The sequence below is a fragment of the Hemitrygon akajei genome, chromosome 3 (genome assembly GCF_048418815.1).
Source record: "Hemitrygon akajei chromosome 3, sHemAka1.3, whole genome shotgun sequence".
In the NCBI taxonomy this organism is placed as follows: domain Eukaryota; kingdom Metazoa; phylum Chordata; class Chondrichthyes; order Myliobatiformes; family Dasyatidae; genus Hemitrygon; species Hemitrygon akajei.
In genome coordinates this window covers 18,207,948-18,224,408 of record NC_133126.1, presented here as the reverse complement: position 1 = coordinate 18,224,408, position 16,461 = coordinate 18,207,948, and the positions used below count along the sequence as shown (strand labels likewise).

The following is a 16,461-nucleotide window of genomic DNA, read 5'->3' as shown; positions in this document are numbered from 1 at the left end:
TCTGCAGAATCTCCTGTGTTTATGAAAATCAAGCAGACATGTTGTCTACATTCTCAGCAGTGAAGGATTCTCCATTTGATTAAGTGTGCTATAAACATTATATCAACTTCCTAATTTAGTCAGCAGTAAAATACATTGTTATTACTGTTTCGTCCTGTAGCATCTGTGCCCCCAGTTTACCCCCGTTCGCCTAGGGTGAACCCCTTTATCTGCAAGTATAACCCAAACATTCCAGCTACAGAAACCCATCACAGCATTAAGTAATGTTCCAGAGAAGCCATTTTGTTAGCCTGAACAGTTAATACCACAGTTAATGGTACTGAGGGCCCTGCAATCCCATTACAGAATTTTCTCATTTGGACCAAATTTGTTACTCATTTACAGTCCCTTCTGTTTGGTTAAATTTATCGCTTGCCAGGCCCCTAGTGAACAATGTCTCTGTGAAGCATTTTGTTGTTAGAATTAAATACGAATATGACTTTCAGGCCCATTTTAAACACATGAGTTGGCACAATCCTTGCTAATTCTCTGCTGGTGTCCAGACTTCTGCTTGTTGATATTTTACTGAACATCAGGCCATCTTATATAACAATCGGCAAAGTGGTAAGACCTACCCAGCAATAAACCGGTTAAACAGAATGCCTCTTTCACAAATCCAGGAAAACTTGAAATTGAGCTTCTGAATGTGGAGAAACCAGCTACTCAGGTGACGTGTGAGTTTGAGACTGCAAGAAGAGGAATAATTTCCTTATCATCCTAGAAAGCAGCAAGCAGGGGGAGAAGAGTAAAACCTGTGTATTCCTTTGCAGTAGGACCCAGAAGGCCGCAATGACTTTTACACCTGTGTTTTTCCAACTTGTGAGATGTATGACAGCGGAATGTGATATTATTGTTGATGAAATCAAATCTTTATTACAAAAGTCACATTTAATTTCAGAAGATTCTTGACTTTCCCAAAATAAAACAGTGTGATTATAGATTTATAGGGGGTCTTAGGCCCTTTTATTTCACACAGCGTTTAAAATGGACCAGGCATGATCAGACGAGGTAGCCTTCATGACACAGCTACATTAACATTGAGCAGCTAATTATGGCATAATTGGCTTGCTGAGAGAGAGTGACCCAGGGCAAGGCTTGCTTAGCAACAGAGAAAAGGCTATTTGCATATCATTGGCTTATTCACTCTTGCCCTAGACCAGTTTAATTATATTTGTTACAGAGTTGTTTCCCCAGCCCTCATTACAACCCTCCACAATTCTTTCCCACAGTCATCTTCTGCTTCTCCCCAATTTCCTTCAGGCCTACGGGACAATGGACAATACACGCCAGCACCACTGCCCCCTGGTGGTGGATTAACAAGGAGAAAAGACATTTTCCTTGTCCCCCAACCTCTCTCCCAGAGCAAAGCCCTGTTGTGGGACTTACCCGGCTGCCCAGTCCAGTGACAATGGTGGACTTGCTGCCTACCCCTGATGCCCAAAGTTCCCGGTGTGGAGGTGTGAATCAAGCAACAGAAAGCTTCTTGCCAGATGGTCCTCCTCCCCTAGCTCTAAAATGGCCAAAACAATGGATAATACACACAATTTACTCAATTAACAGGGCAATAAAACTGGATAATTGAACAGACGAAGAACTGTCCTTAGAGGATCCTCACACCGAGCAGGCTGCAGGTCGACACTATACATGCCCCGGCTTTGACAAGTAAGCGATGAGAGCTACAATGACTCCGACATACACGCCTGTTCCGATGGTGATAGAGAGGGCTGCCAGGAAGAGGGCCCTTCGCGATGCTGAGGTTGCCCGCTGGTAATCTCCTTTTGCAATGGCCTTGCTTGTCTGGAAACGAAGAAAGCACTTGTTACTGGCAATTCCATTCACAGGCATTTTAACACAGTCTTGGGCTGTGTTACAGTCACAGTCTGCTAACCATGGTAAAAATGAGGAAGGTTTCAAATATCAAGCACAGGTATTCCTCAGTTTAGGAAGAGTTATGAAAAGTTAGGAAATGTTAAATGAAATGGAGAAAGCATTGATTGCACTGTGAAAGCTCTGACGATGTTCCAGAATTCAAAAGATTTTGGGAAAAAAGCACTGAAGTACCTCAGGGTACATCGGTAAAGGGATAAAGAATTAAATCTGCAAGTAAGACATACATAAAGTACATTAATGTGCCCTTTGTTCACTGTGAAACATTGGGATGATTCTCCCATTTTCTCGCTCTATCCCTCCCTCTCTCTGTCTCTTTCTCTCTCACACATTCTCTTTTTCTCTCTCTCTCTCTCTCACTCTCTCTCTCTCTCTCTCTCTCTCTCTCTCTCTCTCTCTCTCTCTCTCTCTCTCTCTCTCTCTCTCTCTCTCTCTCTCTCTCTCTCTCTCTCTCTCTCTCTCTCTACCTCTTTACCTCTTTGTCTTTCTCTCTCTTTTGCTCTGGATCTGGCCTCACCTCTTCTGTCCCAGATTCGCCACCTATACCATACCATCCAATCCTTGGTCTTTCAAAAATTTATCTACCCTCTTCTTAAAAACTTCTGAGGATCTGGCCTGCACCACTTCTGGGAGGGGTAGAGAATTCTGGTCACTACCTCTGAGAGAAAAATATCTCTACACACCTCAGTTCCATGTAGATGAAAGGTCTTGTAACTATTTGTCCTTGTCTGTGACTCTAGCACTAGTGAAAACATTTCAACATTACCTTGTCATTACCCCCTTTGGATCTCATATATTTGAATAACGTCACCCCTCAATTTTCTGAACTCTCAAGGAACCCATTGTAACCCTCACTCCATGTCCACCCCTCCCACCTCGACTCGCTGTTCACTCCATACAGATCAGCATTACCCCCCTCATTCTATTTGGCAGCCATAAGTCAAGTGGATTTCAATTTGAGCATCAGTGCTAACAACAATCCTTCTCATGTAAATGGCTTCTCGATTGACTGAGTTCAATTGCCGTTTATTGCTCTTATTACTGTAAGTATCCTTTTCCATAACAAATAAAGCCTTGTAAATGGAGGACATGCTACCTGAAGAGTCAATTGCATTCTACAGAAATATGTAGCGAAGAAATTCAGATATCAAGGATATCATTGAACACAGCACAATGCAGGCCCATTGGACCATGATTTTAACCTATTCCAAGATCAATCTAACCCTTCTCTCTGACATCGTTCTCCATTTATCTATCATCCATATGCTTATCTATAGTGTCTTAAATGTCCCTGATGAATCTGCCTTTACCACCACCTCTGTTCCATGTACCTGCTACTCTGTATAAAATAAACTTACCTCTGACTATCTCCTGTACATTCCTATGCTCATCTTAAAATTGTGCCATTTCTGCCCTGGGAAAAAAGTCTCTGGTTCTCCACTCAATTTATGCCTCTTATCTTGTACACCTCAATCAAGTGACCCTCTCATCCTCCTTCACTCCAAAGAGAAAAGTCCTACCTCACTCAACCTATCCTCTTAAGACATGCACTCCAATCCAGATAGCCTCCCGCTAAATCATCTCTGCACCCTCTCTGAAACTCCACATCCTTCCTATAATGAGGTGAGCAGAAATGAACACAAATTTGAAGTATGGTCTGACCAGAGTTTTTCAGCGCTGTACCGTTACCTCACAACTCTTGTCAACCCCTCCCCCACCCAACTAATGTCGTACAACCTTCTCCACCACTCAACCAAATTGTGGAAACTTTGACGGATCTATGGATCTGGACCCCGAGCTCTCTCTGTTCCTTCACACTGCTACAATCCACGTATTCTGCCTTGTAGATCAGCTTCCAAAGTAAATCATGTCGCACTCAATTGAAATCCATCTGCCACTTCTCAGCTCAGCTCCGCCTCCAGGTCATTTATGAAAATCATAAAGTGCAGTGGTCTCAAAACAGAGCCCTGAAGAATATCACTAGTTACCGACTGTTATGTACCCCTAGGGTTTGTATTTTCTGTGGACTGTCACTTTAAAACTCCGAGAGAATGAGACTGACTTTTGGACACTGTTTGTGGGGGGGGGGGGGTGGATGGGGGTGGTGGAGGGGGGTGAGGAGGGAGGGAGGAAGAGACAGAGACAGAGAGAGAGATTTGATGGACAACAAATGTTATGATTTTTCTGCAGCTTGATTTGAATATACAAGGACAGTCACAGACACACACAGTCAGAGTCAAGATGGTTTCCGTCAATGGAAGACACCAGTGAGTCGGTCGCTGGTTTAAACTTTCAGTAGCCCAAAAGGGGTGAGTTGAGATCGGTCCAAGTATTGATAAATGACTCTCACAAGTTCTGCAACTAATAGAAGTTTTGCAGACAAGAGAGGAGAGGAAGGTTTGAAACAGAAGAAACCTAGTGACAAAGAGATCACTGTTTGGACTCTCTCCAAGTAGCCCGTGAGGGTGAGTTTGATTCCATTCGAATACGAAAGTGTGATTGTCACATAGTTAATCCACAGGAGTGGGTTCTCTGGTGAGGGGGAAACCTTTGTGAATACCACATGTGTGTTTACCCTTTGTCTGGGTGTGGTAGTTCACTGAAGAAAGGCACCCCTGTGGTAAATCACTGTTGGAGTTATTCTGTATGTCATGGAACTGGATTAGTGGCTATCACATTGTGTGATTGGGGTAACCTTGTGGAACCTACCGGTGTGTCGACCCTTTCCTGGGTGGTGGTTCCCTTGACGATGGTCCCCTTTGTGATGAGCTACTGTTGGTGATAATCCCTACGTGGATTCAGTTTGAGTATCCTGTGGCCACCACTTTGGGATGTCCCGTAGCTGAATTCGGCTGTGGTACCACTTGTGTTGAAAGGATATTCGTTGAAGATCACTGTTGGTGATACTTCGTGTGTGGAGTGGAACAACTTTGGAGATAAATCCTACTGCTATTGTTATTTTGTATTGCTGTCGTGGAATCTGTGGAATATTGATGAATTATCTCTCACAACATTCGCCTTTGGATTACAAACATCTCACATTAATTAACCTGTGCATTTGAACTGGACGTAGAAACGTAGATGGTCTTACACACCATCGTAAGACTGTATCACTTACCACCTAAGCTTGAATAGGTTTGGGAACTTTATTTACACCTATATATGCATAACACCATTAAATCTTGATTTACCTGGTTTAAGTTACTATATGACGTAGTCACTAATAAAATAGTGTTTTGTTAACAGCGAAACCAGACTCCAGGTGTGTTCTGTTGCTGCTGATACTTTTACAGGGTTACGTGTACGTAACAGCAACCTACAGACAAAATGTGCTCCATCTACTACACCCCACTGCCTTCTGTAGGCAAACCAGCTCTGGATTTATGCAGCAAAGTTTCCCTGGATCCTAAGCCTCTCAATTTCTGAATGAGCATACTGCGGGGAATCTGGTCAAACAGATTACTAAAATCGATATACGCTGTATCCATCGCTCTAGAATCGTCAATATGTTTTGTCATTTCCTCAAAGAATTCCATCAGGATTTTATAGCATTACCTGCCCCTCACAAAGCCACGTTGACCATCCTTAATTAGATTATGCTTCTCCAAATGCTTGTAAATCCTGTCCATAAGAATCTTCTCCAATAATTTGCCCACCATTGACATAAGACTGTAAGACCAAAAGATATAGGAGCAGAATTAGGCCATTTGGCCCATCGAGTCTGTTCTGCTATTTCATCATAGCTGATCTAATTTTCCTCTCAGTCCCAGTCTCCTGCCTACTCCCTGCATCCCTTCATACCCTGACTGATCAAGAATCTATCAACCTCTGCCTAAAATATACATAAAGATTTCACCTCCACAGCTGCCTGTAGCAAAGAATTCCACAGATTCACCACTCTCCGGTTAAAGAAATTCCTCCTCATCTCCTTTCTGAAAGGACTTCACTCTAACTTAGGCTGTGTCCACTGGTCTTCAACCATCTGATAGGTTTCAATTATGTCAGCCCTCATTCTTCTGAATTCCAGTGAATACAGGCCCAGATTCATTAAATGCTTTTCATATGACAAACCATTCAATCCTGGAATCATTTTCATGAACCTTCTTTGAACTATCTCCAGTTTCAGCACATCCTTTCCATGATAAGGGGCCTAAAACTGCTCACAAGAATCCATGTGAGACCTCACCAGTACTTTATAAAGCCTCAGCATTACATCTTTATTTTTATATTCTTGTCCTCTTGAAATGAATGCTAACATTGCACTTGCCATTCTCTCCAATGACTCAACCTGAAAATTAACCTTTCGGGAATCCTCCACAAGGACTACTAAGTCCTTTTCCACCTCAGTATTTTTTTGTATTTTCTCTCCATTTGGAAAATAGTCAACCCTTTCATTTCTTCTACCAAAGTGCATGACCGTACACTTCCTGACACTGTATTCCATATGCCATTTGTATACCCATTTTCCTACCTATCTAAGTCCTTCTGTAGTCTATCTACTTCCTCAAAACTACTTGTCCCTCCACCTATCTTCATATTGTCTGCACACTTTGCAACAAAGCCATCAATTCTATCATGCAAATCATTGACACTTAACATAAAAAGAATCGGTCCCAACACAGATCCCTGTGGAACACCACTAGTCACCGACAGCCAGCCAGAAAAGGCTCCCTTTGTTCCCACACTTTGCTTCCTGCCGATCAGCCACTGTTTTATCCATGTTAGAATCTTTCTTGTAATACCATGGGCTCATAGCTTGTTAAGTAGCCTCATGAGGCACCTTGTCAAAGGCCTTCTGAAAATCTAAGTACACAGCAACCAAATCTCCTTTGTCTATCCTGCTTGTTATCTCTTCAAAGAGTTCCAACAGATTTGTCAGGTAAGATTTTCCCTTGAGATATCATGCTGCGTAAGCCTATTGTTTCATGTGTCTCCAAGTACCCTGAGATTTCATTCTTATTGATCAACTCCAACATCTTCCCAACCACTGAGGTCAGACTAACTGGCCTATAGTTTCCTTTCTTCTGCCTCTCTCCCTTTTTGAAGAGTGAAGTGACACTTGTAATTTTCCAGTCTTCTGGAACTATTCCAGCATCAATTGCTTTTTGAAAGATCATTACTTATGCCTCCACGATCTCTTCAGCCACCTCTTTCAGAACTCTGGGGTGTACACCATCTGGTCCAGGTGATTTATCTACCTTCAGACCTTTCAGTTTCCCAAGAACCTTCTCTCTAGTAATGGCAACTTCCAGTTAGAGTAAGACACAAGACTTGATGGTTTATAATTCTCGGGTTATATCTATTCCTTTTCTTGAACAAAGGAATAACATTTGCCATCCTCCAATCATCTGATACTAGTCCTGCGGCCAGTGAGGATGCCATGCTCAATGTCAAAGGTGCAGCAATCGCTTCCCATAGTAATCTGGATAGATCTCATATGGTCTCGGGCTGTATAGTCGAACAATGCTCACCCCCTCCTTGGAACAAATATGCTGTCCCTGCATTCATCCAACTTTTCCAGCTTCATCCTGACCTGGTGCTGTTAACCACCCACTGGCACTTGCTCAGTTTAACTCATCAATGCCAGGCCCTCAGTTGTAACCTTTGACTGGCAGCCACTTGGAAAGGAAGGCTTGCCTACATAAAGCGCTTCAGTGATCTCAGGACATCCAGCAGTGTTTTCTGAAGTTATAGTCACAGTTGTAACGGAGACACACCAAGCTCCCACAGTCAGTGGTGTCACACCAACGCTGATTGGCTAGACCACTGGGGAGAATTTCTTCACTCTTATCCAGAGTCTTAAAGAGATAAAGATCAGCTTTATTTTGTCACATGTGCACCAAAACACACAGTGAAATGGGTCTTTTTGTGTCAATTTAAATCAGTGAAAATTGTGCTGGACAGCTTGCAAGTATCGCCAAGCTTCTAGCGACAACATAAAATGTCTGCAACCTGCTAAACCCTAACTGTACACTTTTGGAACGTGGGAGGGAACCCACATGGTCATGGGGAAAACCACAAATACTCGTTCCAGACAGTGGTGGGATTTGAACCCCGACTTTACTGCTGGCTTCTGTAAAGCGCCACTACACTACTGTGCTGTACTGTGGGCACCACCTCAAGCAAAAGGTGAAAAGACTTGAAATTGTACCAGGTCAATTTCCCATTCAAAAAACACAATGAGTAGGGAGGAAGAGCAAAATTAACTTGTATCTTCCACCGTTGGAGTGGTTGCTACAAATGTAGTAACGATGACGTAGGATCCCAATAGTGGGATGATATATTGGGATGATCTCTCACCTGCCCTGACTTGTAACATTACCATTCACAGACAACCTAAGTGTCCCTTACATGCATTGCAGCAGCAGCAACTATCAGCCTAACTTCTAAACATAATCCAGTTTAACCTTTTCCTATGCTGTTATGATCAGAGGCCACTCAGCCCATCGAGTCAGTGCTGGCTTTTAAACCTATCCTATCAGTCCTATATTACCACCGTCACGGAGGGAAGAGTGGCATAACCCAGATTAGCAGAATAAGTACTCCAATAGTCTACTTTTATGAGGATAGGTTGAGCAAGCAAAAGCTTTTCTCTTTGGAGCAAAACAGGACTTGATAGAGGTATACAAGATGATAAGAGGCATAGACAGAATGGACAGCCAGTACCTTTTTCCCTGGGTTGAAATGGCTAATGTGAGAGGCAATACTTTTAAGTTGATTGGAGGAAAGGGGATGCCAGAAGTAGGTTCTTTACACCAGAGAGTGGTAAGTGCACAGAACACACTACTGGGGGTGGTTGTAGAGGCAGTCACTGTAGGGGCATTTAAGAGACCCTTAGATAGGCATTTGGATGAAAGAAAAATGGAGAGCTATGTGGGAGGGAAGGGTTAGGTTAAAAGCTTGGCACAGCATTGCGAGCTGAAGGGCTTGTACTGTTCTGTGCTCATTGGCCACTTTATTAGGTACTCCTGTACATTAATTCGAATTCCTAATCAGCCAATCATGTGGCAGCAACTCAGTTCATAAAAGCACGCAGACATGGTCAGGAGGTTCAGTTGCTGATTAGACCAAATATCAGAATCGGGAAGAAATGTGATCTAAGTGACTTTGACCATGGAATAGTTGTTGGTTCCAGACAGGGTGATTTCTGTATCTCAGAAACTGCTGATCTCCTAGGAATCTCATATACAACAGTCTCTAGAGTTTACAGAGAATGGTGTGAAAAACAAAAACAGTGAGTGGGAGTTCTGCGGATGGAAGCATCTCGTCAATGAGAGAAGTCAGGGAAAAATGGCCAGATTAGTTCAAATTGCCAGGAAGGTGACAGTAACTCAAATAACCACGTTACAACACTGGTGTGCAGAAGATAATCTCTGGATGTATAACTCATTGAATCTTGAAGTGCATGGGCTAAAGTAGTGGAAGGCCACAAACATACGCTATTAGGCAAAGGAGGTAACTAGGAAATGGCCACTGAGTGTATGCCTTTAATATTGCACAAACTATAGCAGAAATAGGTTATGTGATTTGGATTGGATGTAGGGCCCAAACATTGAGAACACGGCAGAGATCAGTTTGGTTCCATTTTGTATTGGGAGAAAGAGCATGACTGGCAGACAGAGATTAGTGACAGGGCTTTAATCTTCCTGATGGGTTATTTGGAGGAAATGTCTGCTCATCATGTTGGACAAAGGATCTGGTGCTGGAGGTGAGGTGGGGATGAATGTCATCACTGTTCACACAGAAGCTATTGGCACGTTTTTGGACAGATGTTGCCCAGGCTGCACATGCATGTGATACAGAAGTGTGTCGGGGATAGATCCCTAGGGGTGTCGGGGTGTGAGCAGAAACTAGACAGTGGTTTCTGTCTAGACAGATGGACAGGCAACTCAGATATGGCTGGTTCCACCCAGAATGGACAAGCATGGAGAGATGTTGGTTAAGGATGGTGTAGTCAACAATGTTAATGGTTGCAGACAAGGGAGCAGAGCAAGGGTAGGTTATCTTTGTCACTATCATTTGGGAAACCTTTAGTGAGTTTGACCATATCCATTTTATTATGCTTCAGTGCTTTCCCTGGAAATAACACACAATGAAATGTAACAGGACATATCTGTACAAGAATGGAAAAAAAAACATAATGGAGAAGTTTCAGAAGAAATTAAAATTCTCATAGCTAAACTTTACCTAAGCAGGTTCATTTACTCTGCTACAGTAACAACCAGGTCCATTACGGTATAATTGATTCATATTGTTAATGGATTTCATACCATCTGCCGCAAACTGTAACTATGTCTAACAATGAGGTTTATAATTGAGCTATCAGCACATTGCATATTATAATATATTGAAGTTGACTCAAACCCATTCTTTGGCCAAATAGACAATTACCCATTTCATACAAGAGAGACTCCAGCAAATGGATTCCTGTACTCACTGGATGACTCCTGTTGCTGGTAGATCTATTCAATGCTCTTCCCCACTATGCAGTTAATATGCAGACATGCGATGTCTTCAATTAACAATGCAGAAAAAGTTACGGACAGAGTAACTGGTGTTACAGATGGAGTAAAGTAAACAGCATCGACTGAACTTCTGTATCCAGTGATTATATTTGTAAATAGGATACTTCCACAGAGTCCAAGCATAGAAACATAGAATATAGGCCCTTTGACCCCTGATGTTGTGCCAACTTTTTAACCTACTCCAAGATCAATCTAACCCTTCCTTCCATTTTTCTTTCATCCATGTGTCTATCTAAGAGCCTCTTTAATGTTCCGAATGTATCTGCCTCTATCACCACCTCTGGCAGCAAGTTCCATGTATCTATCACTTTCTATAAATGACTTACCCCTGACATCCCTCCCCCCGTACTTTCCCATATGCCTCTTATGCACCCATTAGACCATCAGACATAAAGGCCGAATTAGGCTGTTTGGCTCCTCCAGTCTGCTCTGCCATTCTGTCATGGCTGATTAATTATCCCTTTCCACCACAGTAGCATAATGGTTAGCACACTGGTATTATAGCCAGGGGCGCCGGAATTCGGAGTTCAATCCTGGCGTCCACTGTAAGGGGTTTGTACATCCTCCCTGTGGGATGCATGGGTTTCCTCCTGGTGCTCTGGTTTCCTCCCACAGTCCAAAGGCATGCCAGTTACTAGGTTAGTAGGCCATGGTAAATTGTCCCTGATCGGGCAATTGTCCCTGGCAATGTGGTTGGAAGGGCTGGAAAAGCAGATTCCACATCGTATAAATACATAAATAACTATTTTTCTGCCTTCTCCTTGTAACCTTTGATACCACTACAAATCAACCTACAGTATCAACCTCTGCTTTAAATATACCCATTGATTGTCTATCACAGATGTCTGTGGCAATGAAGTCCACAGATTCACTGCTCTCAGGCTAAAGAGCTTCTTCCTTATCTTTGTTGCCTCTATTCTGTGGCTGAACTTTCTGGCCCTAGACATAGGAATCATCCTTTCCACATCCCCTTGGCCTTTCAATATTTGAAAACTTTCAACGAGATCCTTCCCCCTCCTTTTAGACTCCAGTGAGTCAAGGCCTAGAGTTATTAAATGCTCCACATACGTTGACCCTTTCATTCCTGGAATCATTCTTGTCAACCTCCTCTGGACCCTCTCCAATGCCAGCACATCTTTTCTTAGTGATGATGCCCAAAACTGTTTGCAATGCTCCAAATGTGGCTGCCCAAAGCCTTATAAAGCCTTGTCATTACATCCTTGCTTTTGTATTCTAGTCCTCTCAAATGAATACTAACATTGCATTTGCCTTCCTCACCACTGACTCAACCTGGTTTAGTACGGTGTCTGTGAGCAGGCAGCTCACAAAACTACTAGATACCCCACTAGCCAAACGCAGATTTCCAGCATCTGCAGATCTTCTCTTGTTTGTGATTAGATATTCTATGAGATATATTTCATCTGAACTAATATCACTGCTCGACAATTTCCTGCAATTTCCCTTTAAGGAATGTAGTTTTGAACCATCTAAACAAACTAGCGATTTTAAGATGTCCTGAGGATTCAGTGAATTTGACACTCAGGAATGCAGGTATGGCACTGTGAAGATGAAGGTCGGCCATTGCTGGAATGGCCTTCACGCCAGGTTAAAGCATTGAGGCCTGAGAGCGGAAAACAGTGTTGAGTCCCATTGCACCAGGCCAATTAAAGCGACAAGCCAGATTAAAGTGTCAAAGCCCAAGAGCGGAAAATGAACCCGTGCTCACCTCCACTACTCCGTGCTGATTATAGTGTGGAGCCAGATTAAAATGTTGAAGCTGGAAAGCAGAAAATGAACCAGACCTTAACGCTGTCTGCCCGCACTCGACGCGTCTCCCTCTCTTCTCGCTACTACCTTCGGGCAGGTGGTGCAGGAGTCTTGCGTCCAAGCTGTACGGTTCGGGGACCTGCAGCCATCGGGCCGCTGGGCCGCCTTCGCTCGCCTCAGCTCTGAACTGACTCTACAGCTGCGGACTCACTTTCGAAGACTCCCCTGCAGCTCATGCTCTGTGTATTATTTGTTTGCCTTTTTTTAAAACTATTTGCACGACTTGTCGTCTTTTGCACATTGGATGTTCGCTGGTCTTTGCTGTGTGTGGCTATTGTGCATTCTGTATGCTTCTTTCCTTCATGGATGCCTGCAAGAAGGTTCTACACGGTATACAGACTTTGATAATAAGCTTGAACACTGAACCTGCAACCAATTGGTTTGCTGGGTGGTGCGGCTCGTTGGGTTGGAAGCATCTGTTTGCATTGTATCTCTAAATAAATAAAATTATTTCCTTTCCTTTGCCTCTCTCTCTTAAAGAGTGGAGCGATATTTACAATTTTCCACTCCTTTGGACTTATTCCAAAATCTAGTGATTCTTGAAAGATCACTACTAATTACTCAACAATTTCGTCAGAGCCTCTTTCAAAATCTTAGAGTGTAGTCCATCTGGTCCAGGTGACTTATCTACTTTCAGACTTTTCAGTTTCCCAAGCACCTTCTTCTAAATAATAGCAACTATACTCACTTCTGACCCTCGACACTCTAAAATTTCTGGCATGCAGCTAGTGTCTTTCTCAGTAAAGACTGACACAAAATACTTATTTGGTTCATCTGCCACTTCCTTGTCCCCTCTTATTACCTCTCCAGTATCATTTTCTAGCAGTCCATGTCCATATTACTCCTGCCTCTCTTTTACTCCTCATATATCTGAAAAACTTTTGGTACTCTCTTGATAGCCAGCTTACCTTCAAATTTCATCTTTTCTCTCCTTATTGCTTTTTAGTTGTTTTTTGTTGGTTTTTAAAAGCTTCCCAAGCTTCTAACTTTCCAATAATATTTGCTATATTATATGCCCCTCTTCTGCTTTTATGCAGTCTTTGACTTCCAGCAACTGCCATGTTTGCCTTGTCATCTCTCTAAAACACTTCTTCTTTGGGATGTATCTATCCAGCTTCTTCTGAATTGCTTCCAGAAACTTCAGCCATTTTACCCTGTCAGCTTTATAATTATCTGCAAGAGTTCAACATCCTCCAATCCTTTGTCACCTCCTTCTAAGGATTTGATTTCATTTTTATACCAATAGAGCCACCCCATCCTCTCTGCCTACCTGCCTGTCCTTTTGATACAATGTGTATCCTTAGGGGTGAAACTAAAACAGGCAGGAATTGAATGCTTCAATATCACCTACAGAAAGCAGCTCTTGAATGTATTTCACACTCAATAACTAGAAGCTTCTCAAAAGCTGTAGTTAACCTGTTTTCAGGAATAGTTTATTGTGGGAGAATAGTAAGACATACTATTACAATAGTAATAGTAAGACAAGGCAGTAGGAACTCGAAACCCAGAAAACACAAGCAGAACAGGAGAAACCATATGTGATTCAGACATCTATAACTGGAGGAAGAATTTTGCTTATACAGTGCATTCAAAGATATTATTTGTGTGATCTCACAGTCTTCTTGCCAGGGTTGTGGAATGAAGAACTTGAGGTCATAGGTTAAAGGTGAGAGTAGTGAGATTTAATAAGAACCTGAGGGGTAATTTTTCACCCAGAGGGTGGTCTGTAGCAGGAGTGAACTTCCAGTTGAAGTAGTTGTGGCAGCTACAAGATTCAAGATTCAAGTACCTTTATTTTCAAAGAATGTATAAATGGAACAACCTTGAGATTTGCTTGCTCACAGGTATCCAGAAAGCAAGAAACCAGAAAGAACCCAATTAAAGAAAAAAAGAGAATAAAAATAAAAATAAAAGACCAACACTCGATATTCAAGAGAAAGAAAAAAAAACACAGATCATGCAATCGATGGAAGTGGACGACAGTGTTCCAAACCAAACTGGGTGCTCAGATCTGAACCCCAGATCAGCCCAGGGCGGGCACAAAGCCCCACTTATCAGTTCATTACTTTAGTGGGCACGAAGCTCAGCAGCTGGGGCAGTCTTCACAGCCTCAGCACCATGGAGAAGGCCATCGCGGAGAACAAGTGAAATCGACTCTTGTCCCAACCAACACCCTGCCTTTTCAGTCTGTATGGGCTGATGTTTAAATTGATCAAACAATGGAACAACGAAAGGCTCCGGCACCCTGGAGAGAGGAGTGAACATCATGGAGAGAGAGAGTGAAATCGGTTCTCATTTTCGATCTGAGCTGGTGTTTAAATTGCCTGAACAGCGAATCGTATGTACCTCGCATCGAGAGGCTTTGGACCTAGACCACACAGCCCATCAATTTGCTCCCTACCCAGATTTTGCCACCCGGTCTGAAGCTGCTTTCAAAATCCTCAACTCAGCTCGGCGCCGAGAGCGATCCAACGACGCACCTGGGCCAGTTGTACGGGCACTGATTCTCCTCTGCCTGTATGAGCATCGAAACTTGATTTGCAACGATTCTGCAACACATCATCGCGGCTCATCTCCAAACTCGCACTGCCATTGCTTGCACCGTCACTGTTTGCAGCGATAATTTAACACAACTTACTTCAGAACCAATATTTTTAGTGATTTTTTAGTCAAATTTCCTAGATTTTTGACTACTAGATGTTGCAATGGAACGTGGCGAATGAGGTGAACCCAAGGGCAGGACACAGGCACAGAGGTTGAGTTAGGACGCTTACATGGGCATAAACGCTGAGCAGCAAGCAGGAGGGATCTTGACATGGAGCCCTGATATGCAGCCTTGACAGGGAGCCATGACTCAGAGAGACAGAGTCTCATAGGTAAACCTTGAAACTGGAGCTAAATTTAGAACAAACGGTTCTCAGCGGTCGGGAAATGTAGTTATCACACAAGAAAAAGACCAACGATCCGGCAACTAGGGTTTGTGACGCCGGGGTTCTTACACTGCAGGTCCTGATGGAAACCAGGTGTGCCGTCATCAAAGAAAATTAGAAGCAATTGGGAAATTAACGGTCGGAACCGTGGCACAATCAAAGGAAATTAGAGGAAACTAGGGAATAAACAATCAGGACTGTGACACTAGAAAGCTGTCGCACACGTTCTGTAGCACTGGAAGTAACGTTAACAACATTTAAGAGGTAAAGCTGATGGAGCGGTGGCCAATTCCCTGGATCACTGATTGTTAATCCAGGGCAGCTGGGGAATTTAAATTCAGGAACCGAAATATACACTCAGTGGCACATTATTGTGTACAGGAGAGGAAGCCAGTGTGGTCTTCTGCTCTGCAGCCCATCCAATTCAAGGTTCAACTTGTTGTGCATTCACAGATGCTCTTCTGCACACCACTGTTGTAACATGCCATTATTTGAGTTACTGTCACCTTCCTGTCAGCTTGAGACAGAATGGCCATTCTCCTCTGACCTCTCTCATTAACAAGGTATTTTTATCCACAGGACTGCCGCTCACTGTATGCTTTTTGCTTTTCACACCATTCTCTGTAAACTTGAAAGACTGTTGTATGTGAAAACCCCATGGAAAAGCAGCTTCTGAGATCCTCAGACCACCCGTCTGCCAGCAACAATCATTCTACGGTCCAGATCACTTAGATCACATTTCATCCCCATTCAGATGTTTGCTCTAAACAAGAACAGAACCTCTTGACCATGTCTGCATGCTTTTATGCATTGAGTTGCTGCCACGGGATTGGCTGATTAGATATTTGCATTAACAAGCAGGTGCACAGGTGTACCTCATAAACTGAGTGTAAATTGCTTAATTTGAGCAACGGTGACTGAGAGAGTTTTGGATTCAAAGTCAAAGTTCAAAGTACATTTATTATCAAAGTACGTATATGTCACCACATACTACATTGAGACTTATTTTCTTGTTGGAATTTACAGAAAAAAAAAATAGAATTCATGAAAAAACCATATATAAACAAAGGCCTGACAATCATTGTGCAGAAGAAGACAAATCTGTGCAAATAATAATTCAATAAATAAATAATACATGTGCAAGATGATAAGAGGTTTAGATCAAGTAGATATTTCCCAGGGTGGAAATGACTAATACTGGAGGAGTGGGCGGGGGGGGGGGGGGTGTATAATTTTACAGTGATTGTAGGAAG

At 42.8% G+C, this 16,461-nt stretch overlaps 1 protein-coding gene across 1 annotated transcript in view; it reads right to left on the bottom strand.

Annotated features, from left to right (window-relative positions):
• Positions 1-886: 886 nt before the first annotated feature.
• The window catches only part of syndig1l (synapse differentiation inducing 1-like), a 213,093-nt gene continuing 197,518 nt past the window's right edge, over positions 887-16,461 (bottom strand). The window contains exon 4 of the mRNA XM_073037784.1: positions 887-1,836. Within this exon, the coding sequence (XP_072893885.1) occupies positions 1,678-1,836 (159 nt within the window). The 3' untranslated portion in view covers positions 887-1,677. The remainder of the gene's footprint in view (positions 1,837-16,461) is intronic.